This window comes from Phyllostomus discolor, chromosome 13 (genome assembly GCF_004126475.2).
Source record: "Phyllostomus discolor isolate MPI-MPIP mPhyDis1 chromosome 13, mPhyDis1.pri.v3, whole genome shotgun sequence".
Classification (NCBI taxonomy): Eukaryota; Metazoa; Chordata; class Mammalia; order Chiroptera; family Phyllostomidae; genus Phyllostomus; species Phyllostomus discolor.
Window position 1 is genome coordinate 67,460,788 of NC_040915.2, and position 27,654 is coordinate 67,488,441.

Sequence of the window (27,654 nt, forward strand, 5' to 3'; positions counted from 1 at the left end):
TACGTTCCTCTACGTCCCTTTCTTCTTATTCACTGGCTCTTAGAAAGGGTTCAGACAGCACAGAGACCCTCACCAGTGGTGCAGAGATCATCCTCAGTTCTTGATTTGGACGCATCTACGTCAGAGAAGCTGGAGGGTTCCCTAAATGTCCCTGCCTTGTTGAAAAACAGTGGCTTCTTCATAAAGCCCCATCTCTGCTCCCCTGCTGGCTGCAAGCCTGCTTAGTTCCTGTTAGAAAGTTGGTAGGCTCTTGAACTAGAAACCACCAAGTGAATGAGCAGGAGAACATCATTCCACAGTCATCATCCATAAATTCTCTCACCTGGAGTCTCTGACCCGACTAGAGTGAATGAAACAGTCAAAACACTGTAGGTTCCAATAGTGAGAAATTAACAATCTCAGTAGCTCTTGCAGCTTCACACATACTAACAAGGAAGAAGTTTATTTAAAAAAATATTTATTAATTTTTACACCTGCTGAGTAGCACAAGACTATTAACACTATAACTCACTTAATGTACATTAAATGTTCACATTTAAATAACAGGATAGGGTCAACATTTTCAACTCATGGGTCAGCTAGCTTTAGCATCTCATGAAGTGCTTTTTTGCCCTAAGAGTTTTTCAAAGGATAATTGGAAATCAGAAAACAATTCAAGATCAAAACAATAGCTTTCTCCAGAGTTAACAGAAGTTTTTCATGATAAAATGTCTATTATGTGGGCACAAATCAAACAATAAAAATGTTAAATCTATATGTAACTCCAAAGTTTTCACACTGCACTGACTGCAGTCTACAGTGTCAATGTGTTTTAAGAAAGGAAACAATGTAACATTGGCCGCATACATTTTCCCCTCCAAATTGGGTCTTCAAGTGGCTTACAATCTGCCATCTCTTCAAATCCAAGTCCTTCTGAAAATCGATTCCCTTGGACAAATGTGAGGAATACCTGATCTTAAAGCAGTGTCATTTGGCTTGACTGCCATGTGCATCTCTGGTTGATAACATATCAATTGGTTTCAGAGTCTTGAATTCTTCCACATAAGGAAAGAAAGAAAAGAAAGAAAGAAGAAAGAAAGAAGGCAAGCTCATACAGGAAAGAGACAAAGAGGTCCTTCCACATTTCCTTCTGTGTATTTTAAAACTTGAAATAACTGGCATAAAATGAACATTCCATTCAGTGACAGTTTTCTATTTTGATCAATGTTGTTCCTGAGGGGGAGGGAGGTACCTTGCTGATTCAAATTAAAAAGGACCCAAGAGGGCCAAATTTAAGGTATAAAAACTAAACTGGATCTTTGTGAAAGTCTAGTATTTTCACCTAGCAAGTCTTTCTAGCCTGGACCCTAGGTAATTTACAGTCATTACAACGTTGGACTTGTTGACCCAGAGTCTCTATTTTGTGATTCAGAGTCAATATTTCCTATTAAAAACACTGACATTACCTCTTTTTCACCAAAGATATAGAGTCCATTTTCAGTTTCTACAACATTTTCATTGTATGTAACTTTCTCATCTTCTCTTGGGGCCCAAATTTTCAGGATAACTAAATGAATGAGGTCTCGGAAATAAAGTGCAAAATCTACATACTAGTGAAGTTATTTCAATAGAATTGTTTACTTTTCAGAAAGGTTATCTTTACCATAAAGAAGCTACTATCCTTAATTTATAGAACCAGTTTTAACCCAGAAATGTAAATAAAATAAATTAGTGACTTCATTTGAAATTTAAGTTAGGTTTCTCTGTCCTGGAGTGATAAATTCTACCATCAGTAATTATTCTAAAAGTGTGTTAATATATCACAAAAAGTTGTTAAAATACATACTAATCTCTGCAATGTTTTATGTGAACAGTTGGAATGTACAGTAAAAAGAAAATGTTTTCCCCATTGAATTCATAGCTATCAAAGAGGAATACATATAAGCAAAACTCACTGAGGCAGATTTTTTTCCTTTTCCTACTAACAGTGTAATGTTCATAAGGATTAGATTCCTTTCAGATCCCTTAATGCAGCGATTTTCAACTGGTGTGCCGCAAGAAGTTTTAAAACATGCTATACCTGCCTATTTAGTCTGGCACACTGATCTTTTTCCCCTTAGGTTGTCAAATTAAAAAATGACAACAGCCAACACAACAGTAGCCGTCTGGTGCAAATGCCCTGTCTTGAACCACAAATACACATATAGGTTGTATAATAATGAGTTGTAGCTTATTGGTCAGGTTGCATAATAAGATTGCATCTGATTGGCTAATTCTTGGTACTAGAAATCCTTATGTACAATTATAGGCACCTGATTTTTTAAAAAGTCACTTTGGAGCAAAAAGGGTAGGTAATTACTTTTTTGTGGTAAATCAATCAAAATTATATGTATTTTTTTTGCCAAATTGGCAAATTTTTGCCTAATTGGCAATTTTTACCAAATTGGCAAAAATACATATTTTTTGGCGTGCCACAGAATTTTAGTAATTAATTTATGTGTGCAATGAGATGAAAAAGGTTGAAAATCACTGCCTTCACATACTGTAAATGGTCCCCATGTTCTTATTTTCCCCTAAGTGTGAAGTTGGTCATACCAAAAGGTCCAGATGAGTTGTAGTATGTTTAAGGTAAAAGTGGTAAGAAATAAGGATGGCCACCTTGCCATCCAATCTTGAAGAATGTTCATTTTAAGGAAGCATCAGAAATTCTAAAATACACTGAATGCTGTGAGTGAGGACTGAATGTACACCTGGGGAAAGGAATTCATCCTTCACCAATGACTGGTGAATGGGTCCTGCAAGGCAGGCAAGGTTTCAGTGCTTTTTACTTCATATATACACATATTGTCTCAGTAATTTTACTTGGTACCAACATCACCAATATCTCCTATACAACCACCCCAGAGAAGAGGTGGCAAAGCTTTACTGTAGGAGTTTCAATTCGGCCAACATCAAGCAAGCTTTTCTCACACAGGGAGCCCACTGTGTGGAATAGTGAAGTAAGATCTGGCAGAACACAGCATTCTGACCTAATCTGCTGAGGGCTAGAACCTGCACTACCAACAGCCTAACATGATTTTTTTTTTTTGCTAAAAAAGGCAAGATTTTTTTTTAAATCAGCAATAAGAAAAATTTAGATGACAGTTTTTCTTTAGAGCATCACTGTCAACCCTGTGTTTCATCATTGCTCTCTTCATATTCAATAGGCTCCCTTTGTTAAATCGTGGCAAACTCAGAAGGTGACGCAGTTCTGACCTAACACACGCCCGTAAAATGCCCCTTCTCCTTTGGCGCCACAGCTTGGAATAAAGTCCAGTGGCCATGGACTTGTCACATCCTTTCTCCGCCTTTGGTACAAACACAATACACCACTTCATAGTTCCACAAAGGAAAAGTAAGGCTTATCAATGTGTTTAAAAAAAAAAAAAAAAACCTCAAGAGCAAGGTGAAGTTTCTCCATCTTGAAACCTACTTTCCACTGAAAGATCTCCATTCCATGACAGAAACTCCTAGGGTCTGAAGAGTCCTTCAGGTGAAGATGACTTTGATAAAATAAGCCCCAGTGGTTATATGAGCGTCAAAACCCTTACCTCCAAACTCTTGAGTGAATGATAAATCTGAAAAAAGAGTTATAAGTGTCAGGAGCTTTCCAATTTACGAATGAGAGAAGACATGATGTGACTGCTTGATTCCAGCTCAAAGACAGAAATTAAGGTTTAGTGATGTGCACTTCCCTGCCCCCACTCCCGCTGGTGGTGGTTGTGATGATGTACTGTGTGGCCTGCTGTGGGCTGCTGGTCTGGGGGTCCAAGTCACTGTGCGTAGTTGGCTGAGCCTGGACTCCCCCAGAGAGGGCAGAAGCTTGCTTGTCCTCCAGTTCTGGTTGGCTCTCTGATAACACATAATGACCCTGGAGCAGAAAGAAAGATCTTTAGAAATCAGGCCTAATGGGGGACAGGGAGTCTAGAGGGCAGATGCAGGGAGTACGTAAAGGGATGTTACAAGGGGAAGCTAAAACAGGCACCTGTGGGAGATGCCTTATCAAAGTGTTTTAGAGAGAATGGACCCATCACAGTAATTGACTACAAAGGTAATTTAAGGGAACACCTTAGTTGTTCCACTGAAACATGTAGTGAAGAATATCACATACAGAAATTTGCATCATGATGGTAACCCACAAGGCAAAAGAAACATTTCCATTGTGCTACTCCTTAGAATTTAACTTCCTAAAATAGGATTGCTATCTGTCAATTAAATTTTAAGATTAATATAAAATGGATCAAAGAAGAGTTATTATCTAAAGTCTCATTAAAGAGGCAGAACAGCCCTCAAGACAAGTAGTCATGATCAATTGTTCCCAGACTTCAAAATTTCAAACACCAGCAAAATTAAAAGTAATGATAAATGGTTCCAGATTTTATTCTGCTAAGCAAAGTCATTTTTGAAATACTACTGTCAAATAAGAGATAGTTTAACACTCAAAGGCATAGGAAGAACACAATCTTAGGATAAAGTCCCTTACACATTGAATAAATTTAGCTTTATGAAAATATACATTGCCTTTCTATTTCCTCCTTTTTCCTCTGGCCACAGTGTCTGTCTCAGAGACTGCAGCTAGCTATATCCTTATGTTAATGTTTTAAAGACAGAATGTGTTGGGTGGAAGGGGGATTGGTTAGCTACTAGACTGAGAACAAAAGAAGTCACGAAGGAAAACTCAAGCATTGGCCTTTCCAAGCACTGTCCAGGAAAGAGGCCATAGACAAATACCCATTTTATCTTGGCCCATGTGCTCATCAATCAACTCCAATTATGACTTGGTGTCCCATGTGGCTCTTTTTTCAGCAGGAGGGAGATGGTCCTCAACCTAGGGTACGTGGTCCCCTAGGTGGCCCCTAACTGGGCTTCCAAGAATCTATGGGCCCTCTAAAACGTACATTAAATTTGTGTGTATGTGAATTGTGGTGGGGGAGGGGAACATCCTTGGCTATCATCAGGTTCCTGAATGAGTCAAACGATGGTAGTCAGTGGGTCGCACAGACAGCAAAAATTTCACTGATCATACTATTTTACATTAGTTATGGTTTTCATTGACAGTAGTGTTATTCTGGATTTACACATAGCTCCTAAGTCCAGTTAAAGTGAGTTTGGATGCTAAAAATGAGCTTTCAGTATGCCTTGGGGGGAAAAATCAGGTTTTAAGGCCACCAGACTATCCTGATACTCTTTGAGGCCTCTTGGGAAACATTTTCCCCTGGGAACACTCTAATATTCCCATCCACTTAAGAGTAGTTTTTTTTTCCATTTAAATTCACATACTCTATCTCCTAATAACTTAGAGGCAGGTCAGAATGAACCGTGAAGATAAAAATAGAGGTTGCAGTTATAATCAACATTGACTTGCCTAACCTAAATATCATAAAATAATGTATGGTAATGTTTCTCACCTTGGGATGGCTGAATTGTTTAAAATGGTTTAAAGGAACCTGAACAGATTGGTTATGCCATTCTTGTCCAACACAAGTTGATAACCAACAGTAGTGAAGAGTTACATACATTCCAAGAAGCACATCAAAAGGTGATCAATTATGAATTTATATGCATATGGACCCAGGAGGTTCACTATAGTTATTCACGGGATGGGTATTTATCAAGTATTTACTATAGTCCAGCCTCCTATGCAAGGCACTGAAAATAGATAAAGACAAGACAACCCAGCTTTCAGGAAATCCATTATCTACGGGGCAAACATAGATAGTAAACCAATAATTACAATAAACTGCAACACAAGTTGTTATGGGCACACAGGGGAGGCACTTCTAACTCAGACATTGCAGCTGGGGAGAAGGCGGGGGAGGGGCAGTGAGGTGGACAGGAAAACCCTCAAGAGCAGCATGGCTTACCGGAGTGACCGCCTTCACTTGGCCAGTGGTGACAGGAGTGGCCACACCACTATCGGTAATCACAAACTGTCCTGGAGGAAGTGTCATCATTTGAATTTCAGATGCTGTAAAACAGGAAATATCCCCATTTCAGCGGTCTCAGGTTTTATGATGAGATGTAGATCAGGGACCACAGTCCCCACTGAGACTCTGTCGTGGGTTTGTTTGCTGGGAGGGTCCTGTGATGATGCAATTAATTGACGTAATAAAAGCATCTTTGACAAGAATTGGTCACATGAGGTTAGTAGAGTTACCAAATATCGAAAACAATCACTGCATCTCCCTCAAATGCGGCCTCTGAAGACCCATAAAAACAAATACTCAATGATGTTTTAAAACCTTGAAGATACAAAAACTTACCTGTTGGTTTAATATTTTATGTTTTATATTGACATAAAATATGGACATAATATTTTATGAATATATATTATATTCACATTAGAATTAGTGGATTCACAAAGAATCCACTATTGCCTAACGATCACAAATTGACCTAACTTGAGTTTTATTTCACCACCAGTCTTATTAAGGCAAATTAAAAACAAGGTTCACCAAAACACCCAGTTGAGTGTCTAAGTAATATTTGTGTACTACAAGGGACCACAGCTTCCTGGGAAAACGGCTGATTCCAGAGCTGGGGCAGAAAACATAGAGTATGAACCTAGAACATGGTGTCACACCAGCACGCAGGATGCCATAAAAGACTACAAGGTCACAAAGAAAAAACACAGGAGCCGATCCGAAGCTGCTCCCACTAGCTAAAGACGGGATGCCCTGAGCGTCACTTAGGATTACCACTGCCATGGTCTGACACACATCGGACGTGCCGGAAGTCAGGAGCACGTGGCGGTGCTAAGACTCACACACAGGTAGCCCTCACTGGTAGTGCTTGCCTCATCCCAGGAAACAACTCATGATTTTGGAAACTGGTGAAGGAGAGGAGCCAGGTGTTTAAAGCAGTTATCCCACCATTCCTATACAAACTGTATGTCAGCGTAACCTGGCCATTGAGGTAAAATCATGTTCTTCAGTGCAGTTTTCTAGCTAATTAGTGTATAAAAACATAGAGCTGGGCAATGATGACTTTGCGATCCCTAAAGAAATAGTGGACCGAAGGCAACAAGAGGCAACCAGACACTGTGTGCCTCCTGGTGGAAACACGAACCACGAGCTAGGAAGTGTCAGGGAGAAACGGAACCTGACTCCGGCTGAGCCTCCGGATGGAACTGCTCGCCTGCAGGAAGTGAAAGGGATGCAGAAAGCATCTTCAGTGATAAGCTAGGGATGCCAACAGCAGCATCCACGTGGGGTTTTCAGAAATGTGGGAATGGGGGAAACTCTACAGTAGCCATGACCCAGTTTCTTCAACACACATATTGCAACTCAAAAGACATAATCAATTGCAATGTCTGGCCCTTATTTGGAATCCAGCGTGAATAAACCAACTACCCCAAAAATTTATGAGACAATCACAGAAATATGAGCACTGACTGGATATTTGATGGTATTAAAAAATTACTGTCATTTATTTTTAGATGCAGTCACAGTGCTCGAGTTGTGGGGTTTTTTTTTTAATATTCCCTGGGTTTTGGAGGTACATACTAAAATACTCACAGATAAAATGATATAGATTATTGTCTAGCTGGAGAATGGGGAGAGAACGGGGGTAGCTCAGAGGAGACACACTTGGCCTTGAGTTGTTAACTGTTGAAGCTCGATAATGAATGGGCCTGGGGACATCCATTACACTATTCTATTTCTGTATGTTCTAAAAATTTTTCCTAATAAAATATCTTAGTTCTAGAATCTTTTCTTCAGGTTAGAATGCTAGTTCATACTATTATCCCCATGACTGTGTTCATCAGGCTACATTTCTTTCATAGCAATTAAACTTGAGTATAAATATCCATCTATTTACTAGGATTCTACTGGTATTTACCATGACTAGACTCAGCCCTCACTGGACCCATCAATATTTAAGAGAATAGACTGGAGAAATAACTAAATGGAAGAGTTGGAGCCTAATTCCAAGCCAAACCTATACAACACAGCCAAAGATCAATCACAACAGAGACAGACCCCCCACCCCCTGCCCCACACAATAGCAGGGGAAGATCACCGCTGGCCTTCCTGCCTTCTCAGCCCCTGCTCCTCCTCATTGCTACTACTGAGGTCTGCTGTTACCTCTATTCCTGTTCCTTCCGCATCTTCAGTCATAAAGGTCTCATGCTGTTCAGCTCATCCCCAAGCCTGTTGCCTGGTCTGACCTTTAGCAGCCAGCCTTTTACTGCTTCTGTAGCACTAATCTCTGGGCTTTGAAAGCAACTACTCATCTCTCTCCACTAGCTAATACTCTTTCTGAGCCAAGGACCACCTACTTAGGAGAGGCAGCCCAGCGGGGTAAGTTAGTGTATCTGGAGCCACTTGAGTTCCAAACCTCTCTTCACAAGTTGTGTTCTTCAGACAAGTTACTCTGCCTGAATACCTTATCTGTAAAAGACAAACAACCAGCGTACTTACCCCACAGGTTGTTGTGAATACTGAACGTGTATACAGGTGGTTTAGGAACTTCCCTGGCACACAGTAAGAGCTTAATGAAAGCTGGCTAACATTGTTAGCGTGTGGTGTTAGTGATGTGAATGTTAATCTTTTATACACCCAGGATCTAGCACACTGGCTGATATACAGGCATGCAATAAATATTGGTGGAAGAGACAAATCAATACTATCTACATATCCTACATCCAACTGTTCTGCCATACACACCACCTGCCTACACTTCCTCCAGCAATGTCCCTAATGTCTACGAACTGGGTGGCTCTTGAGTGCTGCCTTGAATTATGTCACGAAACCCATGCAAGTACATGCATTACATCTCGAAGAAAATGGTCACTGATACTTGAATCTAGAAAATCCATCATAAAGCTGATGAAACGATGACCTATGGCTGCAGGTTCCCCACCTGTGACCTATAGCATTGCCCCCATATTTCTTACAGTAGCCACGGAAGGAATTCCAGGTGCTGGGCAGGTAGGTGTGCTGCACAGAGGCGCCCTGCTGCTGCGGCTGGAGAGCCTGGCCTTGTGCGGACGCAGCGCCCTGTATGTGGGAGGGGCTGAGGCCCTGCTGAGACTGCTGGGCCGAGGGGCTCAGAGGCTGCCCGGCTACCTAGAGAGAAGCAGAAAGCAAGAGCAGAGAATTATGAATGCCCAATATGGTTAAGACTCACAGATAACTGAAGAAAATCAATCAGGCTAAACTGAGTTACAATATTCAAAGTACTACTGCTAAAATAATAATATTTTAAATACAAACAGAATTAATGAAAAGTAATCATAACAATAAAATCCTACTTAATCTTCAAAGGATTATCTCCAAGGGTATCCAAAAATTAATTTCAGAAAGCTTATTAGAACTTGGTTAAATGAAGGTAAATATAAATTATCTATATTATATGAAGTTAAAATAATTGAGAAGCTAATAACTTTCCTGTGCCATGGAGCTAATCTGTAACACAAACTGAAGTCACAGCTCCTGTTGAAGTGTCCCGACAGCCCCACAGAGCCAGTGGAGAGAAACACGGGGACATCCGTGCAGACGCTGCCCCTGTCGCCCAGGTAAAGCCCGAGCTCCCCCTCTGCCATTCACACCTGCCATGCTCCAGCGCCAACCTACCTTCCCAACCTTTCCCCCAACCTCATTTCCTGTAACCAACCTCAACAGTTTTCTTTTTTTTAATATTTTAGTTTTCTATAATTATACCCCTATACAATTCCCCATCTCTGTGTCTGCATTCAAATTAGACCATGTTCGGATCATAATGCCTTCCCCAACAACCACGTCAAAATCATACCTCTCCTTCAAGACCTGCCTGATTCAAACACCACTTCCACAAAAATGTCCTTGATTTCCTGCTGACCATAACCTTCTGAACTCCCAGGACTTGTCCACATGTCCACAGGGCTCTCGGACCCGGGCAAGAGGGACCTCTGCGGGGATCTTGGTTGGCCCTTCTCTGGCTGTGCCCCTCCTGCTCCCACGAGGCCAAATGAACGTGCCCACCTGGAATGTGTGTCCCCTCCCAGGCCTTGCTTTGGGGGCCAGAGCCCCCATTCCTGTAGAAATGGCCCTGCACCCACTGCAGGGCCTTTACAAGCCTCTTCCTTGGGTCTGTACTCCACCGGGGTCCTGGCTTCTGGATATGGACCACTCTGAGGCATTTGGGCCCCCGAGACCTAGGAGGCGGCCACAGGATCGCCGCTATTTGCAGGGGTGCAGACAACCACGGGATTGCCATACGCAGGACTGCAAAGCTGGCACGTGGGTCAGGGTGTCTGTGTGGGTATGTGGGACCCTAGGAGGTGCAGGGCAGAGCCTGGGTGAGAAGAAAGGGGGAGCAGCCCTGGGGAGGTGGTCCCTGTGCTATCAGAGTCCAACAAGGAACTCGGCAGGGAACCTCCTGGCCCTCAAGCCTCAGGTTTCTTTGAGAGACTTAAAAGTGTGCTGCTAGTGGGGGTGGAAAACCTGGGGCCCCTGGGGCGAGAGGCCACCTATACTGGGAGAGGGAATGAGAAACCTCACACTGGGAGAGAAGGGTGGCAAGGCGGCCGGGTGGCCCCCTCTCTACCACACCTGCCCCCAATAAACAGGAAAGTAGAGAATGCACATGTGTGGCTCCTGCATCTCCACCGTAACTGGAAGGGCGAAGAGCTGGCAAAAGAGGGAGAAAGTCTTCCTCCCAGCTTCCTCCTGCGAGAGCTGGCAGCTGCTAGTGCCATCCACAGCGTTCGGCAGGAAACACAATTAACTTTGAATTGGCACCATCCATGAACCGTGTTATTTAGTATCAACTGCTACTTTACTTGTATTTCCCAATTTTGTCATTATAAAAGTATGTGTGTCAAGTAGGAAGCTAGAATATATTTTAGTTAATGGTTGGTCAGCTTGATTCAAGACTTGTAAGCACTCCAACACATGGCATGTGGGTCGTCATTCGTACCCTCGCCCTGGACCCTGCGACTGTCGGGGTGGGCCTGCGAGCACCTCCACGGTACGATACCTTCCCTTCACATCCTGTTACTTGCACACTTGTGCCGTCTCCCTACTAGACTCTAAGCTCCTTGAGGACAAGACCTAGAAAAGTTTCATGCAAACAATAAGGATTTTGTAAGTTTTTTTAAATGGATCTAGCTAGTCTATCTTGATAATAGAATCAATATAACAAACAAATAATACTCTTCAAAGTCACTGTTCCGAAATTATAGAAACAACTTAGCAGTTGCATTCTATTACCCGGCCATCAAGAACAGGAAACAAAGACTGTGTCATCTCTAGGACATCATATCACAGGGCTGCAGGTGGACAGAAGCCAATCACTTAATGTGTGTCCATAATACCAATGTAAGAATTAAGGTCCAAAACAGCAACATCATTTCAATAGTCAAGGAGACTAGGTCTGAAGATAACGTCTCTTCACTCACTAATTTTTCGCCTGAGGCGAAAAGTTTCGTCTGAGGCGACATCAACCCCTGTGAACAGTTCTAGGAGCTGTGTACCTGGGAGGACGACGCAGCTGCAGCGGTGGGCTCAGTGACCTGGATGTGCTGCACCTGGATGGCGTGCTGGGTGTAGGTCTGAGGGTCATGGAGCTGGCCCACATCCACGGTGGACTGCTGGGACTGGTGAGGGGAGGTGGCCTGGAGGGTGGGAAAAAACAAATACATTCCGATGGAGGTTACAGGGAATCTTTCCAGAGAAAAAGGTTGGCTAAACCAATATCCCAATAGAAATACAAGAAGAGATAGAACGTGAGATCCGGGGCTTCCTCCCAGACAGCTCACCCCTAAGCCAAGCTGGCAAACACTGGAGAGAAAGAGAGTTTTTAAAATTAAGCTCATAAAACATAAGCCACTAATACTATTAAATTCCGAAAGAGAAGGAACCAAAAGAAATATGGCTTTTAATAATAAGCAGCATGAGAAGCTCTCAGGAATCGAAAATCTTCTTCTCTTAAATATCAATTAAATTTAATGACCTACTCTTTATGAGTTAAAAGACATCAAAGAAGAGAATTTGCTTACAGCCTGACACTATTAACCCACCAGAACAGTAGTTCCTAACCTTTCACGTATCACAGACATCTTGGAACGTTGGGCTGAAGTATGAACCCTTCCCCAGAACCATGTGCACACACTTCATATTACACGAGCAAGCCCGGGGAGTCACAGGCTCCTCCCAAGCCTAAAACGAAGAGCCCTCCCGTAAGAAAGGAGAGATAAAGGTCAGGGCCATGCAACTTCCAGTCTCCTGCTCTGGTGTAAGTGTCCGGTTTTCAGAGACCAAATTATTTCTAAGCAACAACTCTTCAGTTGGGCCTGCAGGACACCTGCTCACCATAATTAGGGGAAACCCAGTTCTGGGGGCTCTTTCTTCTGGCTCCCTGATCAGCAAGAACGAGCTACTGATTCCTGGTAGAAGGAACACAGTTATACACTTAGATCAGCGATTCTCAACCTTTTTCATCTCACAGCCCACATAAACTCATTACTAAAATTCTGTGGCACACCAAAAAATGTTTATTTTGCCGATCTGACAAAACATAGGTATAATATAATTTTGATTCATTCACACCAGATGGCTAGTGTTGTGTTGACTGCTGTCATTTTTTATTTGACAATATCAAGGAAAAGAGATCAGTGCCCCTGACTAATTCAGCCCCATGCTATTTAGCCACACATTGCATGTTTTAAAACTTCTTGTGGCACGCCGGTTGAAAATCACTGGTCTATGTAATAAGGTACTGACTGATATTCAAAGATTGGGCCAAAATGATTCTTTACAACCTCCCACTGATGTAAGCCACCTGATGCCTAGGTAAGGGCTTATCAGACTGGCTCCTCACCACGTAACAAACCTGGGTCATCGGGGTAAGGACTCAGAAGAGGCTCAGAAAGGGTCTGCACGGGGACGGTCCTGCAGCAGCACCGCTGACAGTATGTGCGGAGTCTGAGCTCTCGGGACTGCTCTAGACAGAGATCTCTGACACTACTAAGTCCAGACCCCTTTGTAGGCTGTGGCAGGGAAGTTGTATAATGCCTTAGACTCAGAGTTTACACACAGAAGCCCACTGCATTGATAGGTAGAGTCCCACACCGGCTCTGGGAGCCAGCTGCTTTGGTTAGCCTTGGTGCCCTATTCGCTGGTGACAATATGGCATTCACGTAGGTCAAGGGAAATAAACGCAGTCCAGTACCGGGGCCACTTGCACCACTTGAAGCTGAATGTGCTGAGGCTGCTGAAGACCAGCTGTGGACTGTGACACAGGGATGTACTGGATCCTCTGGTAGTCCCCTTGCGGCGTTCGGTAATCTGTTGTTAAGGTCTGGGACAGTTCTGTCATGGCTTGAGTCAGCAGGTCTGTCGTCTACAAAATTGACACAAAACACATTAGTTGATAATGGTACTTCAGAGCTCTTAAATCCTACAGAAATTTAATTTGTATCACTGGTGGATCATGGAACTTACAAATTAGCCCTGAGCTCAGACGGAAAAAATTCCAAAATGAGATGTTGGAAGATTTCCTATATATCTATATCTCTCTGTTTATGTCAGGCCCCACAGAGTTAGCCTCAAGGTCCTAACAACCTTGCAGCCAATGAGCAGCACTGGAAATTTCTTTTTTTAATTATATTTTCTTGATTATGCTATCTCCTAATTTTTACCCCTTTGCTCCCCCTCCACCCAGCATTCCCCACTCCCTCAGGCAATCCCCCACCCTTGTTCATGTCCATGGGTCATATGTATAAGTTCTTTGGCTACTCCATTTCCTGTACTGTACTTTACATCCCCATGGCTATTCTGTAAGGACCTATTTATACTTCAAATTATAGGTAATAATAATCTCACCTTTTCACTCATTCCCCCAAACTCCCCTCCTACCTGGTAACCATCAAAATGCTCTCTGTATCCATGATTCTGTCTCTGTACTTGTTTGCTTAGTTTGTTTTTTAGATTTAATTGTTGATAGGTTTACATTTTTTGCCATTTTATTGTTCATAGTTTTTATCTTCTTTTTCTGAAACAAGTTCCTTTAACATTTCATATAATAATGGTTTGGTGATGAGGAATTCCTTTAGTTTTTTCCTGTCTAAGGAGTTCTTTATCTGCCCTTTGATTCTAAATGATAGCTTTGCTGGGAAGAGCAATCCTGGCTGTAGGTCCCTGCTTTTCATGACTTTGAATATTTCTTGCCAATCCCTTCTAGTCTGCAAAGTTTCTTTTGAGAAATCAGCTGACAGTCTTATGGGAATTCCCCTGTAGGTAACTGACTGATTTTCTCTTGCTGCTTTGAGATAGTCTCTTTATCTTTAACCTTTGACATTTTAATTACAATGTGTCTTACAGTGGGCCTCTTTACATCCATCTTGTTTGGGACTCTCTGTGCTTCCAGGACTTGCATGACTATTTCCTTCACAAAATTAGGGAAGTTTTCTTTCACTATTTTTTCAAGTAGATTTCCAATTTCTTGCTCCTTCTCTTCTTCTTCTGGTACAACTCTACGATGCATATGTTGGATCTCTTGAAGTTGTCCCAGAGGCTGCCTTATACTATCTTCATTTTTTTTATTCTTTTTTCTTCTTGTTCTGATTGGTTGCTTTTTGCTTGCTTATGTTCCAAATCATTGATTTGATTCTTGGCTTCATCCACTCTACTGTTAAATTGTTCTTTATTTCAATTAGTGTATCCTTCATTTCTGAATGGATCTCTTTTTATGCTGCTGAGGTCCTCACTAAGTTCCTCAAGCATCCTTATAACCAGTGTTTTGAACTCTGCATCTCATAGATTGCTTATCTCCATTTTGTTTAGCTCTTTCTGGAGTTTTGTTCTGTTCTTTCATTTGGGCCATGCTTCTTTGTCTCCTCATTTTGGCAGCCTCCCTGTGTTTGCTTCTATGCATTAGGTAGAGCTGCTTTGACTCCGTGTCTTGGTAGTGTGGCCTAATGTAGTAGGTGTCCTATAGGGTCCAGTGGCACAGCTTCCCCTATCACCCAAGCTAGGTACTCAAGATGCACCCTTTGTGAGGGCTGCGTATACCTTCTGCTTGTAATTGAGGTATGGCTGCTGTCAGCAGTTCAATGGGAGGGATTTACCCAGGCCAATCAGCTGCAAGAACTGGCTATGACCACTTACCACCAACCTCTACTCTCCATGGGGGGGTCAGCTGTGCAGGGGCAGTGTGGTGGTGCTCTGATGTGGTCTATAGCTATCCACTGGGTTCACTGGCCCTGGGGTTTCCTGAGGCACCCTGCCTGAGCTGTAAAGCAATCTGCGATGGCTGCCACTTGTGCTGGGCTTGGAGATTCCCAGGCAAAGCTGTGAATCTAGCCTGGCTACTGCTAGGGCCAGGCCTGTGGCTGAGGCTAGCTGTTGCTTGTTTGAGACGATTTAGGAAGTCGTGAAGCCTGAGCCATGATCTGTTATTCATATGGAAAAGTAGCTTGGGTAGGTCTGTAAGTTGGGTGGGGCAGAGTCTCTGGGGATCTCCAAGGCAGGTCAAGCTGTGTTTGCCAGATTGACGGAGTCTCAGATATGGTGCCAGCTTGCTGGCTCCATTCAGGGAGGGTTTGGAAAAGGGACAATGGCCTCTGCTCGCCTTGATGCCAGACACTTCAGTTCCTCCCTGTATACCACTGGTGCCTTTCAAGCTGCTACTTCGGTGCTAGGGAGTCTGAGTAGATGAGTCCATGTGTGACTTCTTTAAGAGGAACTGCTTGGGGCTCCAGCAGGCTCCTCCACCAACTCAATCCCTGCTGATTTTTGCAGCCAGAAGTTGTAGAGACTTATCTTCCTGGCACTGGAACCCTGGGCTGGGGCGCCTGGCGTTAGGCTGGGACTCCTCACTCCAGAGATATCCCTCATGAATTTTTATTCACCACACATGGGTTAGAGACCAGGCCTTTGCATATCTTCACCCCTCCTACCAGTCCAAATGGACATAGTTTCTTTAATTCCATAGTGGTCAGACTTCCATTCAATGTAATTTCTGATGGTTCTGAGTGGTGGTTGTTCTATTTTAGTTGTAATTTTGACGTGGTTGTGTAAAGAGGCAAACCATCTCTGTCTATGCTGCCATCTTGACTGAAAGTTCAGCACTGGAAATTTCTTGCTACCCCTTTCACAGAGGAGACCCAATCATAAGCATCATAAGCACAATGGGCTACATCTGCAGCCAATAACAAGCTAGACCTGGCTCTGGCATTGAAAGGCATGCAGAGCACTGAAGGTGATGTGGTGCGCTGACCAGTCCCGCACTTACCACCACAGTCTCTCCCGTGGCACTGTCTGTGGTTAAAACGGCAGGAGCGGTGCTGATCACGGCTGTCGTCAGGGGTGTGTGCAAAGCGTTAGGGAGCTGGGCATACTCTGGGTGCTTCTTCCGAATGTGTTGTACCATCTTGGTCTGAAAAAGCATGGCAAAAACCAAGGATAATTACTGGGATTAGTCATTTTCAGTCTTTCTCACATGCAAACCCTGCAAACGTTCCTAAAGTCTCTTATGTTATCCATTTTTTAAAAAACCAGAGTGATACTGACTCTGCCCTTTCTAAAGAGGCACAATGCTATGAAAGGGGGGAAAAAGATGAAGCTGAAGAGAAATTAAAGAATCACGTGACCCCCACATCATCAGGCAAGGTAGGAATACCGCCACCCCACCCCACCCCCGGCACCCTCTAGTCCCGCCAACACTTGCGGCAGTCAATCATAAGACCCCCAGCCACAATGACCCCCTTTCCAAGAACCGTCACTCAAGTTCTCATCCGGTCATTCTGGAAGCCTGCGCTCATGAGCCCTGAGCGTAGACTGTGCCCACAGGAGACCCTCAGGGGGCGGGCCAAGGACCAAGAACCCAGTCACATGCTCAGGCCACCACCCAGTGCTCATTCTGGGGAGAGGCCCCCACAGGCTCTTCCTAGCCTGACCTCAGGACACAGTGCCTTAGCACCCCTGTCAGCCCCCATCAAGTCAGGAGCCATCAGAACATCTGGCAGAAGGCACCTTCTCTCAAGAGTCCTGAAACCGTGGCCTTGGTCCCAACTGGTCAGACGCCGTCCCTTACCTTGCTGCTGTACTGTTTGGAGCAGTGGGGGCAACAGACAGGAGGGGTGGCTATTGTGCCCGTGAGCTGGGTATGGGTGCTCAGCATGGGGTCAGGTTCTCCGGGGCCTGCGGGGCGCAGTTTCCGAATGCTTGGCGGGAGCTCGGCCCCGGGGTGGTTCTTCAGAATGTGGGCTTTCCTCTTGCTGGCACTTTTATAAACCTGCAAATTCAAATGCTTTGCCGTGACAGCAGTATACAGTTCCACTTTCCTGCTTAAACCAAACCATCTAACAATTTCCTTACAAGGAAATGAGAAAGAGACGAGTGTAGCCCAAGATAAAATAGATGCCATGTAGCCCCAAGCAAACAGATCTAATGAGAGATAATAAGGATGTAACACAAATCAGAATAAATTAAGAACCTCATCTAGATATGCCAGGCATCTTCCCTGAACTTGTATCTCTAAGACAGCAGCAGTAAAAACAGCCTTCACCCTAGAGTTTAAGAGGTGGATGCAGCATCACAGAGAGAGAGCCGTCTCTAAGGCCAGGGCCTCCTTTGGCCTGTGTGCGGCCGCCCTCATGTGATGCATATGTCAATAGCTGACCACCAGGTGCCAGGGGGCCTTCCAAAATGGGAAGTCCAACAGCACCGAGTACCTGCAGTGGTGGATCTATGCTGGAAAATGCTCACGTTGAAGCTGACACAGCTACATTGTGTGAGGAAACAATCTTACAATGAAATAACAAAACACGGGCTGGACTCTGTCATTTTTGTAACTGTACAAAAATAAAGAATGAAATAGTACAAATAGAGTACTCCACCACAAGACTTTTTCACTTCCTACTCAGTCTTCTGAAAATCCAAACTCCATCATGTATTTTACAAACTGGGTGCTTAGAAATTTGACATGAATCCATGTACTAAGCTCTTGTAATAAGACTCTTCTTTTGTAATCAAAATCACAGACAGAATGAACAACACGTAAATCCAAGTCCACTAATTCTGAAGAAAAAACGATGGCTTGAAATGAGGCCACACCTCCTGCCCTTGCTTGTGGGAACAGAAAAACACTGAGAGACAAGCAACCATCTGTGGAGAGTGGCTGCAAGGCCCCGGCACGGAGTCCTGCACGTGGACCAGCTGGCTTCAGCGGGGCTCCCACTGGGACGCCCTGCGGAGGGCGGCGTCCATTTACCTTATCACAGTACTGACAGAAGTAATCGCGGTTGGGTTTTATGATGGGCAGAGTTAACTCTGGCACCTCTTCTATCTTCATGTCCGGGTGCCTCTTTGATAAGTGGTTTACCTAAAGGGAAAGAGAAAAAAGAGACCCCATGAGGAACAGAAGCTAAAGGAATGTCTCTGACAGGGATTGTTAGAAGCTGACATTCTCTGACGCGGCGCCCAAACAAGAAGGCATCTGGCCAGAGCCAGCACTGCCAGGCCCACCTGACACCAAGGCATGCACAGCCACTGTCAACAGGAATTCAGCAAGTTACTGAAGGGGAACTGGGTCACTGCAGAGCCCACTAGTAGTCTTTGATGAAAGGATGGCTATAGGAAAAATGAAAGTTACGAAGCAGGATTTCTTTGGTGAACTCTCAGGATGCAAACCCACCTTTCATTATTTCATGCCCTAGCTTTAGAGAGGACCCGGAACGAGATAAAAAGTAAGGGACCACAGTTTAGATAATGCTCCATGACTCCAGCCCCCGGTAGAAATACAAAGTCCTCACTTAACGTTGTCAGTAGGTTCTGTGACTTTAAGCAAAACAACGTGTAACAAAAACCAATTTTACTACAGGCTAATGGACAGGAACAAGAATTAAGTTCCTCTTGGCATCTCAGCAGCATTATAACAAAACTACATTAGCTATTCGAGGACCCACTCACTCTAGCTGCCCTGATGGTTCAGCTAACCTGGCCCCACCCTGCTTCAGTGAAAACTTGCCTCCCGTTGCTGTCTCCGACCCAGAAAAGAGAGACATCAAGGAAACAGTCGGGGAGAAGGCAGAGACCCCACAGGAAAGTTACATTCAGGGACACAAATGAGAAGAGGGAAATAAAACACGGTAAGACCAGAGACTGAGAAGAGTAAAACAAGACAAAACTAGTGATGAAAAATGATAGCTATAGACCTCTTCCAATGAACTGTGGCAAAGGAGGACGAACGGAGACTGGGAAGGACAGAACTCCCCATCGGGAACTGTTTGCCCCTGGTTTTTCCCCTAGCCACGGACAAAACCTACTGACGAATCCATACAGAATGTGGTACAAAAGCCGTCACGAGGAAACAGAAATGGACAGAGCAGAGGACGACAGGCGGAACCCAGAGCCACAGGGCACTGACCAGCATGCCTCGTCTCCGGAAGCCCATCATGCACAGGCGGCACTTGAACGTGAAGCTGTCGTAGTCGGTGGACGTGATACGAGGCTTGAAGGTCTTGGAGCGGCTGATGCGGTCGGCTTTCTTGGCCTCCCGCTCAGGATTGTGCATTCTTTGCATGTGTTCCCGCAGTTTGTCTTTTCGCTGTTGAGAGAAGATTTTTGAAAAGGCAGGGAAGCAAGAAGCAGGGATAGAAATTTTTAATTGCAGGGGTATAAAAAAAAACTCATGGAAGTTAGTGACCACAACCTACCAAGAAGCATCTGAGGGGCTACGGCAGCGCTGGGATGCACAGGCACATGGCCAGAATGACTAGGAACAACCTCGTGCATCCCACAAGCCTTCAATTTGAAAGACACTGATGTTTGAGAGAAGAAAAGGACTCTGCACTTATGTAGAAAAGACCCAAGGGCACATGGGGTAAGTCTGGCAGTAAGAACTACAAGATAGAACTACTGGCAGTAAGAACTTCGATTGATAACGAATGGTAGGGACAGTGGATTTACGAAGCCCTGTGTACACTCACTCCCCACACGTTTAGCAAACCATGACGATATTCCTCTAAATCCGAAATGAGTTTAAGTAAGGCTGTCTTATCACTTGGATTTGGAGGTTCACGTGAACAATTCCACAGTTTGCTATGGACAGAGCATATGGTCCAGGTCCAGTCTGACGATCTAATCTAGTGACGTATGTTGATGTGAATCCATAGGGAAAAAAATCAGGCAGAGCCCATCCTGAATAAAAACAAAATTTAAACAATGCCAGCTCCCTTATCCTGTGAGGCTCTGCCCTTGGGCACGAGACTAAGCTGTTCCTTAGGAAGATTCTGAACCTTTCTGCCAGACCAGCCCCTCCCATCTGTTGGTGCAGCCTGGAAGGTGGAAACGCAGTGCAGCCTTGATGTCCGGGTCAGATGCAGAAGCTCCAGAGCATCCCTGTTCTCTCCCACTCAGCCACCAGCTCCCTTCCTGACCACCAGCCTGCTGGCCCAGTCCATGGCCACTACCATATGCAGTGACTCACCAGCTATCCTTCCCAGGCCCACCCTGCAGTGGGAAGTGCCCGGGTCCCCAGCCCCCAAGTTCCCATCTGTGCGCCCAGACCAGGCAGGCTTTCACAAAGGCGTATTGACGGCCTTTCTCTGATCCTCAGCTCCGCCTTTCAGACTCTTACTTCGCCATCTTCTCCTACAACTAAGGTCTTCTTCCTACAGGAAAATCCCTTATTCCATAATACTCAGAGTGGTTTGGCTCCTCTAACTGAATCCTGTCTAATACATTGGATGGAAGTAAAATAGAAGCAGAAAAGTTTTTTTTTATATATGCCTAGGTGCTAAAGTCATATCTGGCACAAGATAATCAAAAACTATTAAATGGGTAGGATGGACAGCCTACCAGCTGGCACCACAAACAGGGATCCCAAGACAAGTTGGAGAAACCTAGGCCCATTTCCACTTTTCACACTAGTCCTTCAGAGTTCCAAAGCATGTATTACACATGAAAAGCCATGCAATGATACTCCCTAATGCACGTGCCACAAAGCTTAAGCTTTGAAAATTATTTCTGCTCTCTTTAATGTTGCCACACTCTACACAACTGCACCCTTGTGAAATTAGTTTTCCCCTCTGAGCCCACTTCTGACTTTTTTCCAGTTTCCATGACAACACGACCTATAAACATATTCAGTGGGTGTCCCTCAACGACATCTTTGTAGAATCATCTGATTTCCCGATGAAGCATTTTTTATTGTTTTTACTTCTGTTTGTTTAACTCATATCCCTGAGTCTCCTACGGCTTTTTCCTTTGCTTCTTCTAAATTCCAGGCAGGTCACTGAATTCATTTTTTATCCTAACCCCTGGAGTCATGAACATTCCCCAGAGTAAACGAAGCTCTCCCCGCACCCTACAGAGTTGCCGCCTCTGTCAGGGCAGCCCTGCCGCCTTCAAGGCTCAGTTATCAGGCCCTCAGACTTAACAAGTGCTCAATAAAATTCTCTTGATTTGATAAGCAAATGGATTGTTCACTTAGGAATTCCTCAACAGCAATTTAGTTCTACTCATCATACATTTAGATTCTCTTAGGAGATGCATTATCACTCTCTTTGTTTGGGGATTTGCATTAAAAAAATTGGAAAATTAAAGTGAGTTTCTTCCTTAATTTGATCGTAATAACTAACACGAACATGAGTTCTTTGAAAGTAGGTGATAAGCTGGTGAAACAAACAGGCGCTGATCCTTTACCCGGCGTGACCGCAGGGGCCCTGGGAACCAGCCCGGCTGCTCATGGCTCACACACCTTAAATTGCTTCCCACACGTAGAACACAGGAAATCTTTGCGGTCTGAATGTCGCAGCATGTGGAGTCGCAGTTTGTCAGGACGGCAGAAGGCCTTGTCACACTCGGTACACTGGTAGATCTTTTCTGAGTGGAAGCTGCGCACGTGTTTTTTCACCTGGCAGTGAAGACAGAAAAAGGGTACTCAGGCACCAAAGGGAATGACAAAAGGCAGCTCATCAACACTAGAGGGCGCCCAAAGCATTGCCATGGACTTGGTCAACCAGGTGGTGTTTTCCAATCCGCTGTGTTTGACCATTGGCCTCACGGGACACACACACACACACACACACACACACACACTCTCTCTCTCTCTCTCTCTCTCTCTCTCTCTCTCTCTCTCTCTCTCTCTCTCTCTCTTCCCTACCACAAAGTGACAAAATAAGTAGCCAGAAGCCTTACAATTCTCAACCTCCCATAGGACTTGAAGAGGAAGAAAGCATGCAAAACCCTAATTATGTGGAATCCACTTTCATTTCTTTCTTTTTTTTAAGATTAAAAGCAGAGTTCCCTAGGACTTAAATGAATCTTGCTAAAAAAAAAAAAAAACCCTACAGAAGACAAAAAATCATTCTTTCTTACTTTTCCCTACCTCCAACTTGTACAGAAACAATTTAGCCCCTTTTAGTTAATAGGTTCTTTCACATCTGTCTATATAATCAGGTTCTGAAGAAGTAAAGACATGAATTGGATGATATAAAACACATTCCCCATTTGTGAGGACAAGCCAACGCCAGCATATGTCCCCTTCACTGGAACTTACTTCCTGTACTTTTAGGTAATTTAAATAAAGGCATATGGCCTTGAGCTCTCTTAGCCATCAATCTCCAAAGAGGCATTACGGTTAGGGGCCAGGCAGTAAGTCACAGCAAACCACTCCTATTAGACAGTTTGCTTCATTATTGTTTTTTGCCGGTAGAGTCTGCCTTAGGGCAACTTTTCTCATCGTTTATGTGAAGCGATAAAATTACCAAGACTTCCAACACTAGCAGAACTGTAATTAAATCATGGACTACTTTTGCTTTGGAAATTTTTTTTAAAAAGACTATTTTTATTAGATATTTAGATTAAATTACTCATTGACCAGCCTATGACAATATCATTACTCGGAATCCAAGTGAAATCATAAATACGTGGGAATTTGTCCTCGTCCATTTTGCTCCAGACCACAGTACAGGGAAGGAGACCAGGGCTCAACACCAAAGTATATTATGTAACAACTTTCTCTTTGTTTTCCTCTGAAGGACCTTAGTGAAACAGAACAGGAGAACAGTGGCAGGAAGGCAATGTCCCCAGGCCAGGAAATGGGAGCAAATGTCTTCAATCTTTGCCAGTACCCGTTTTTTAAACATTGTAATCAGATAAGAGTATTTATTACTTGTCATACTACTTAAATGTTTAAGTGCCAGTGTCTGATTTGGGCAATTAAGAAGGTTACTTAGAAGGGTCATAATAACCTTGTGGCTAACAAAAGCATTTTGATTGAAAAAAATTCCTCTCAACTGTGAAGCTGTGACAAAGAAGAGATGAAAACGCAGGTGGCAGGCAGTCTCAATTTCACAAAAACTCAGTTTCTGTCACCAAAAGAAGGAAGCGTGCAGCAATGTCAGTAGCAGACACTCACCTGGATAAAATCTGGGAACCGCTTTTTACAAGTGGGGCAGGTGAAGTAGCCATCATTGATGTGAATGGCCACATGATCTTTCAACAGATCGAGGCGGTCGAAGGACTCTGGGCAGAAAATGCAAGAGTATGTCTTCTGGTCCGAATGGAGCTTCATGTGGCTCTCCAGGGACGCGCTGCTGATGAAGCCCTTGTTGCAGAGGTCGCAGGTCAACGGGCAGTTCCCCTCCCGCCCGTGGAAGCGCAAGTGCTGGTCCAGTTTGTCCTTTTCCCGGAAGGCCTTCCCACACTGCAAGCACTTGAATGGCCGGAAGGACTTCCGAATAAACAGATGCTGAAGAGCTGCATTCTGAAAGACACACACAAATGTGATTATTTAGTGAGGAAATTAAATGTGTGGCTCGCACATATAGAGAGAAAGAGGATGATCTCTGCCATCGCAGAGTTCCCATAGAAATGAAACTTAGGACACACAGTTGAAAAAAGACTTCTCTGGTGAGACATTAAAAATGAAGCCATCTCAAAGAAGTTCATCTTGAAAAGACAAACGTTTTCTGTGTTTTTGCATCTATGTATATGTGTTTTCTTATGAAAGGACTTAAGTAATATTCAAAAAAACGTATTTCTAATAGAGGACTTGTCCAAGAAAACAAATCCCAAAGTGACAGAGACCAAAAACTGAATATTCAGGAGAAATGATGTGGGATAAGTCGTACGTGCCTGAGCGAGGCTAGAGCAAGCCAGCCAAATGTTACTTGTGCAAGTCCTTGAGAAGAAGAGTTCGAAGCTCAGTTAAAATGTTCAGCAAAATAAAATGTGGTAAGGAGAAGAGGTTGAGGGTAGTGCTTGCTGGGGGCTGGGTGAGGGAGACGATGGTAAGGGGGCTTCTTTGGAGGGTGACGAAATGGTCAGAAATTAGATGGTGCAAACGGTCACATAACTGGGAATATTCTAAAAACCACCATAAAGGGTGATTTTTATGGTATGCGAATTATATCTCAATTTAAGAAAACAGAATGGAAAGAGAAGCAAAGGATTCAGATTTACGTGAACATGTGTGTTCACGAGATAAGGCATATGAGCACGCATCATCACTGGGGCGTGTGCATCTAATCAACCCCGGCTTAGACAACACAGAGGACAAGTTCCCGATGTAGCTCGTTACATCCATGGTTAGAACGCCATGCTAACCCAGTCAGGCCCATCGCCTCGCTCCCTGTCTAGACCCCTCGGTTCTGCCCCCTCGCCCTTCTCAGTCGCAGGCTGCACTCCTCTCGTTGATCAGCCAGTAAATTCACGCAGGTGTTACTGAGAATCCAAGTGAGAGAGTTTGGATGCTCAGTGCAAACTCATCACTACCACTGGAAAAACAACTCATGCTCTATGAGAGCAGATGAACAGAATCAGCTTTCACACAGATAATACAGAATCAATACTTTAGTTATATTATAATGAGGCCTCATTCACAAAAATATGAAAAAAAATCCCTCGAAAAATATATATTTGAATGGGCATGCTTATACAAGAAGTATAAGGGAATAGTAACTGAAGGGTTAGTGGAGCTCCTAATGCATTATTTGTGCAATAAAAAAAGTATGATGAACAAGGTTTAAACCCTTAATTTCAAGTTACTTACAAGCAACAAGTTCTAAACTAAATTTGATGTAAAGTAACCATTTAGGGAAAAGCAAAATACTCATTTTTGATTTCTTGAAAATTCTGAACCTCGTTACTTTACAACAGAAAACCGTCTCGGGGCTCCTCGCCCAGGGCGAGGAGAGACGCGAGACTCATACGTCTTGAGGAGAGAGCCAGTAATTCTCATCCCCCCAGGCTGACGGGGACGCTGCTGGGCTGCACTGGGGTTCATTCTCCTTTGCATCTAGAGCCCTTAGAAAATACCTTATTTCACACGGAGTGTTCAGTAAAAGTTTGACAATTAATTAAAGGTATTTCATACAAAAATCAAAAAGAATTATTATTTCAAGATTCTTTTCTGTGGCATCTACAGAGATCTTTCAGAACAGACCTTTGTCAAATCAGTCCCAGAGCTTTCTTTCACTCCACTGCACTGCTTCGCAGGTGCCGAATCTTTTCACTCTCCAGAGCCTTACATTACACAGAAGCTCTCAGTGTTTTGGTGACTTTTAAAACGTTGTGGAAATATTGCAAATAGACAAATGCTCTGCGGAGGTTCGAGGTTCGGGGAGTCAAGATTCGGAGTGCTGGCGGCGTGTAAGAACCCCTTCCTCGGCCGCCCGGGTCCACCAGTTTCCCAGGGAGGACACAGCACACAACACCTGCTCTCGGCCTCACTGGGGATTCCGTTTCTCCTCGGGTGCCAAACCTAGAAGGCAGTTTTGTCTCGATCCATTATGCTAATAAGTCTTCTGTCACTGCTGATTAGAGTGAGTGTCCTCAGACACTTGATTTAAACTGGGCAGCCACCTGGCTCCACTTTCCAAGTTTATGGACAAACCTTATTCTTATCAAATTTTTAATTTCCATGGAGCCCTGAATATGGTCTAAGTACTCAGAAACAAGATTGCATTTCTCTGATCTAATGATGCTAACGTAACCCTCACATCACGAGGCAGTGAGTGCTGAAACCACTCCAATCCCGTGACCCGCCTGCAGGCCGTTTCTACCCTCGGGTGTCTTCTGTAGTTCAGAGCTACAGCCGGCACACCTTTCTGGGAGAAATCGTGAAATACGGTGAAGGCGGCCCAGATGGATCCACCACGGGTCTTCTGGTCCCCGAGTGACAGCCAGGCAACCACACCACACTGGACGGCACACCAGCTGCTCTAAGGGTGCCCAAATGGTGTGGCAAAAATCTGTGACAAGGGACTTGACTTACAATGAAATGAAGTCTGAGACGACAGATTCTTTGCGAAGACCGTAATATGTTTCTACAGTTCAATATTAATAGGTAAGGAAGCCTAAGTTATTGATTGATTTTCATATAATGTTGACCCTGCATTCAAAGCCCTGCCCAGTAGATCTCACTCACTGCTGTCCCTCACGGGCGTCCCAGCCCAGGGTCAAGCCAGCACACACACTGCCCCGCAACCACACCGAGCATGTCCCTGTGTCTGCACCTCCATCCGATGGCCGCCCTCCCTAGAACAGCCAACCACCTTCCTGTCTCTCTTTCAAGGACCAGTTGAAGTCTCACTTCGTCTATGAATTACTCCCTGACTCCTTCATCTTTTCTTTTTCTTTTTCTTTTTGGCTTTTCACTCTTTCAAGTTTCTAAAACAATTTCAGGCTATATTTTTAAACATAGCACTGAACTGAAAGCCCCGTTACAGTAGCAACATCTCCCCAATTAGACTGTAATTAGGCTCCTACAGGACGACACCCCATGACACTCTGTGGTGCACACAGCACAGTGCTGAGTGCGCGGTCGGAATGCAATACCACCCGTAAGTCATGTGCACTGTTCTGCAGCTGGAAGGGGCCTTGGAGGTCACTTAGTCCAACCCTTCGTTTGGTACATGAGGAATCTGCAGCCCACGATTTACTCGCTGATCTATTGGAAAATAAATCATCATTCTCCATTGACTAATTTGCATTTACTGTAGCAACCAAACTGTAGTTTCTACCAGGATTTAGTAAGTACAGGTTGCAGAGAACAGCAGGTAAGGCAAACACTTAAATAACATTCGGTATGTAAAACACAGGAAACAAACCTACCTGCAGCTCCAACTGAGCAGGCAGCATTAGAGGAGAGAAAAATAGTTACATTACCAATTGGATTGGAGGACTTCCTTTCAGTTGGTCATTACCAACCTGGATAGAAAAGATGAAAAAAATACATAGCCCTACTTTTCAGAATGTGTGAGAGGAAAAAAATACCTAACTAAGACTGACCTCTGCAAAAGCCACATGCACACAGCCTTTGCTTTGACACAAGAAACCTTATACCAAAACCAGTAACCCGACTCATTCAAGAATACAAGTACAATCATGGCCAGATCGTGCTTGTGTATCTACAACTTCACTATACATGTAGGCTTTAGGGGTTTTTTTCCCCCCTCAAAAGAAATTACATCTAGGAAGTATTTCTATGGACTTAGTGAGAAATCAGAATGGCAGAAAAGACAATAATTGGTCAAAACAGCGCAATGCAGACTGGGAAATAATGTAGAATGAGGAATAGGAAGGTATTGGTTCATAGCTTTTTGCCTTTCTGGTCTGTATTTATATATGTTTATATGTCCCTTTGAAATGATATACATGGAGCCCAGAGTGCTGTGCGTTTTCACAGCAGGCGCCTCGCCAA

General features: G+C 44.0%; 1 protein-coding gene across 3 annotated transcripts in view; it reads right to left on the reverse strand.

Moving 5' to 3' along the window:
* Nucleotides 1-423: 423 nt before the first annotated feature.
* Nucleotides 424-27,654, reverse strand: part of PRDM10 (PR/SET domain 10) — a 100,007-nt gene continuing 72,776 nt past the window's right edge. For 2 of the 3 annotated variants that reach the window (XM_036014646.1, XM_028528555.2), the window contains exons 12-22: nt 23,368-23,715; nt 21,706-21,861; nt 19,372-19,551; nt 18,217-18,327; nt 17,038-17,238; nt 16,237-16,380; nt 13,174-13,344; nt 11,477-11,617; nt 8,918-9,089; nt 5,883-5,986; nt 3,689-3,889 (exon numbers count right to left, since the gene is read on the reverse strand). In XM_036014646.1, coding sequence (XP_035870539.1) covers nt 3,689-3,889; nt 5,883-5,986; nt 8,918-9,089; nt 11,477-11,617; nt 13,174-13,344; nt 16,237-16,380; nt 17,038-17,238; nt 18,217-18,327; nt 19,372-19,551; nt 21,706-21,861; nt 23,368-23,715 — 1,929 coding nt within the window. Of the gene's footprint in view, nt 3,890-5,882; nt 5,987-8,917; nt 9,090-11,476; nt 11,618-13,173; nt 13,345-16,236; nt 16,381-17,037; nt 17,239-18,216; nt 18,328-19,371; nt 19,552-21,705; nt 21,862-23,367; nt 23,716-27,065; nt 27,078-27,654 lie in introns of all 3 variants that reach the window. The other variant, XM_036014645.1, reaches the window with a different exon arrangement.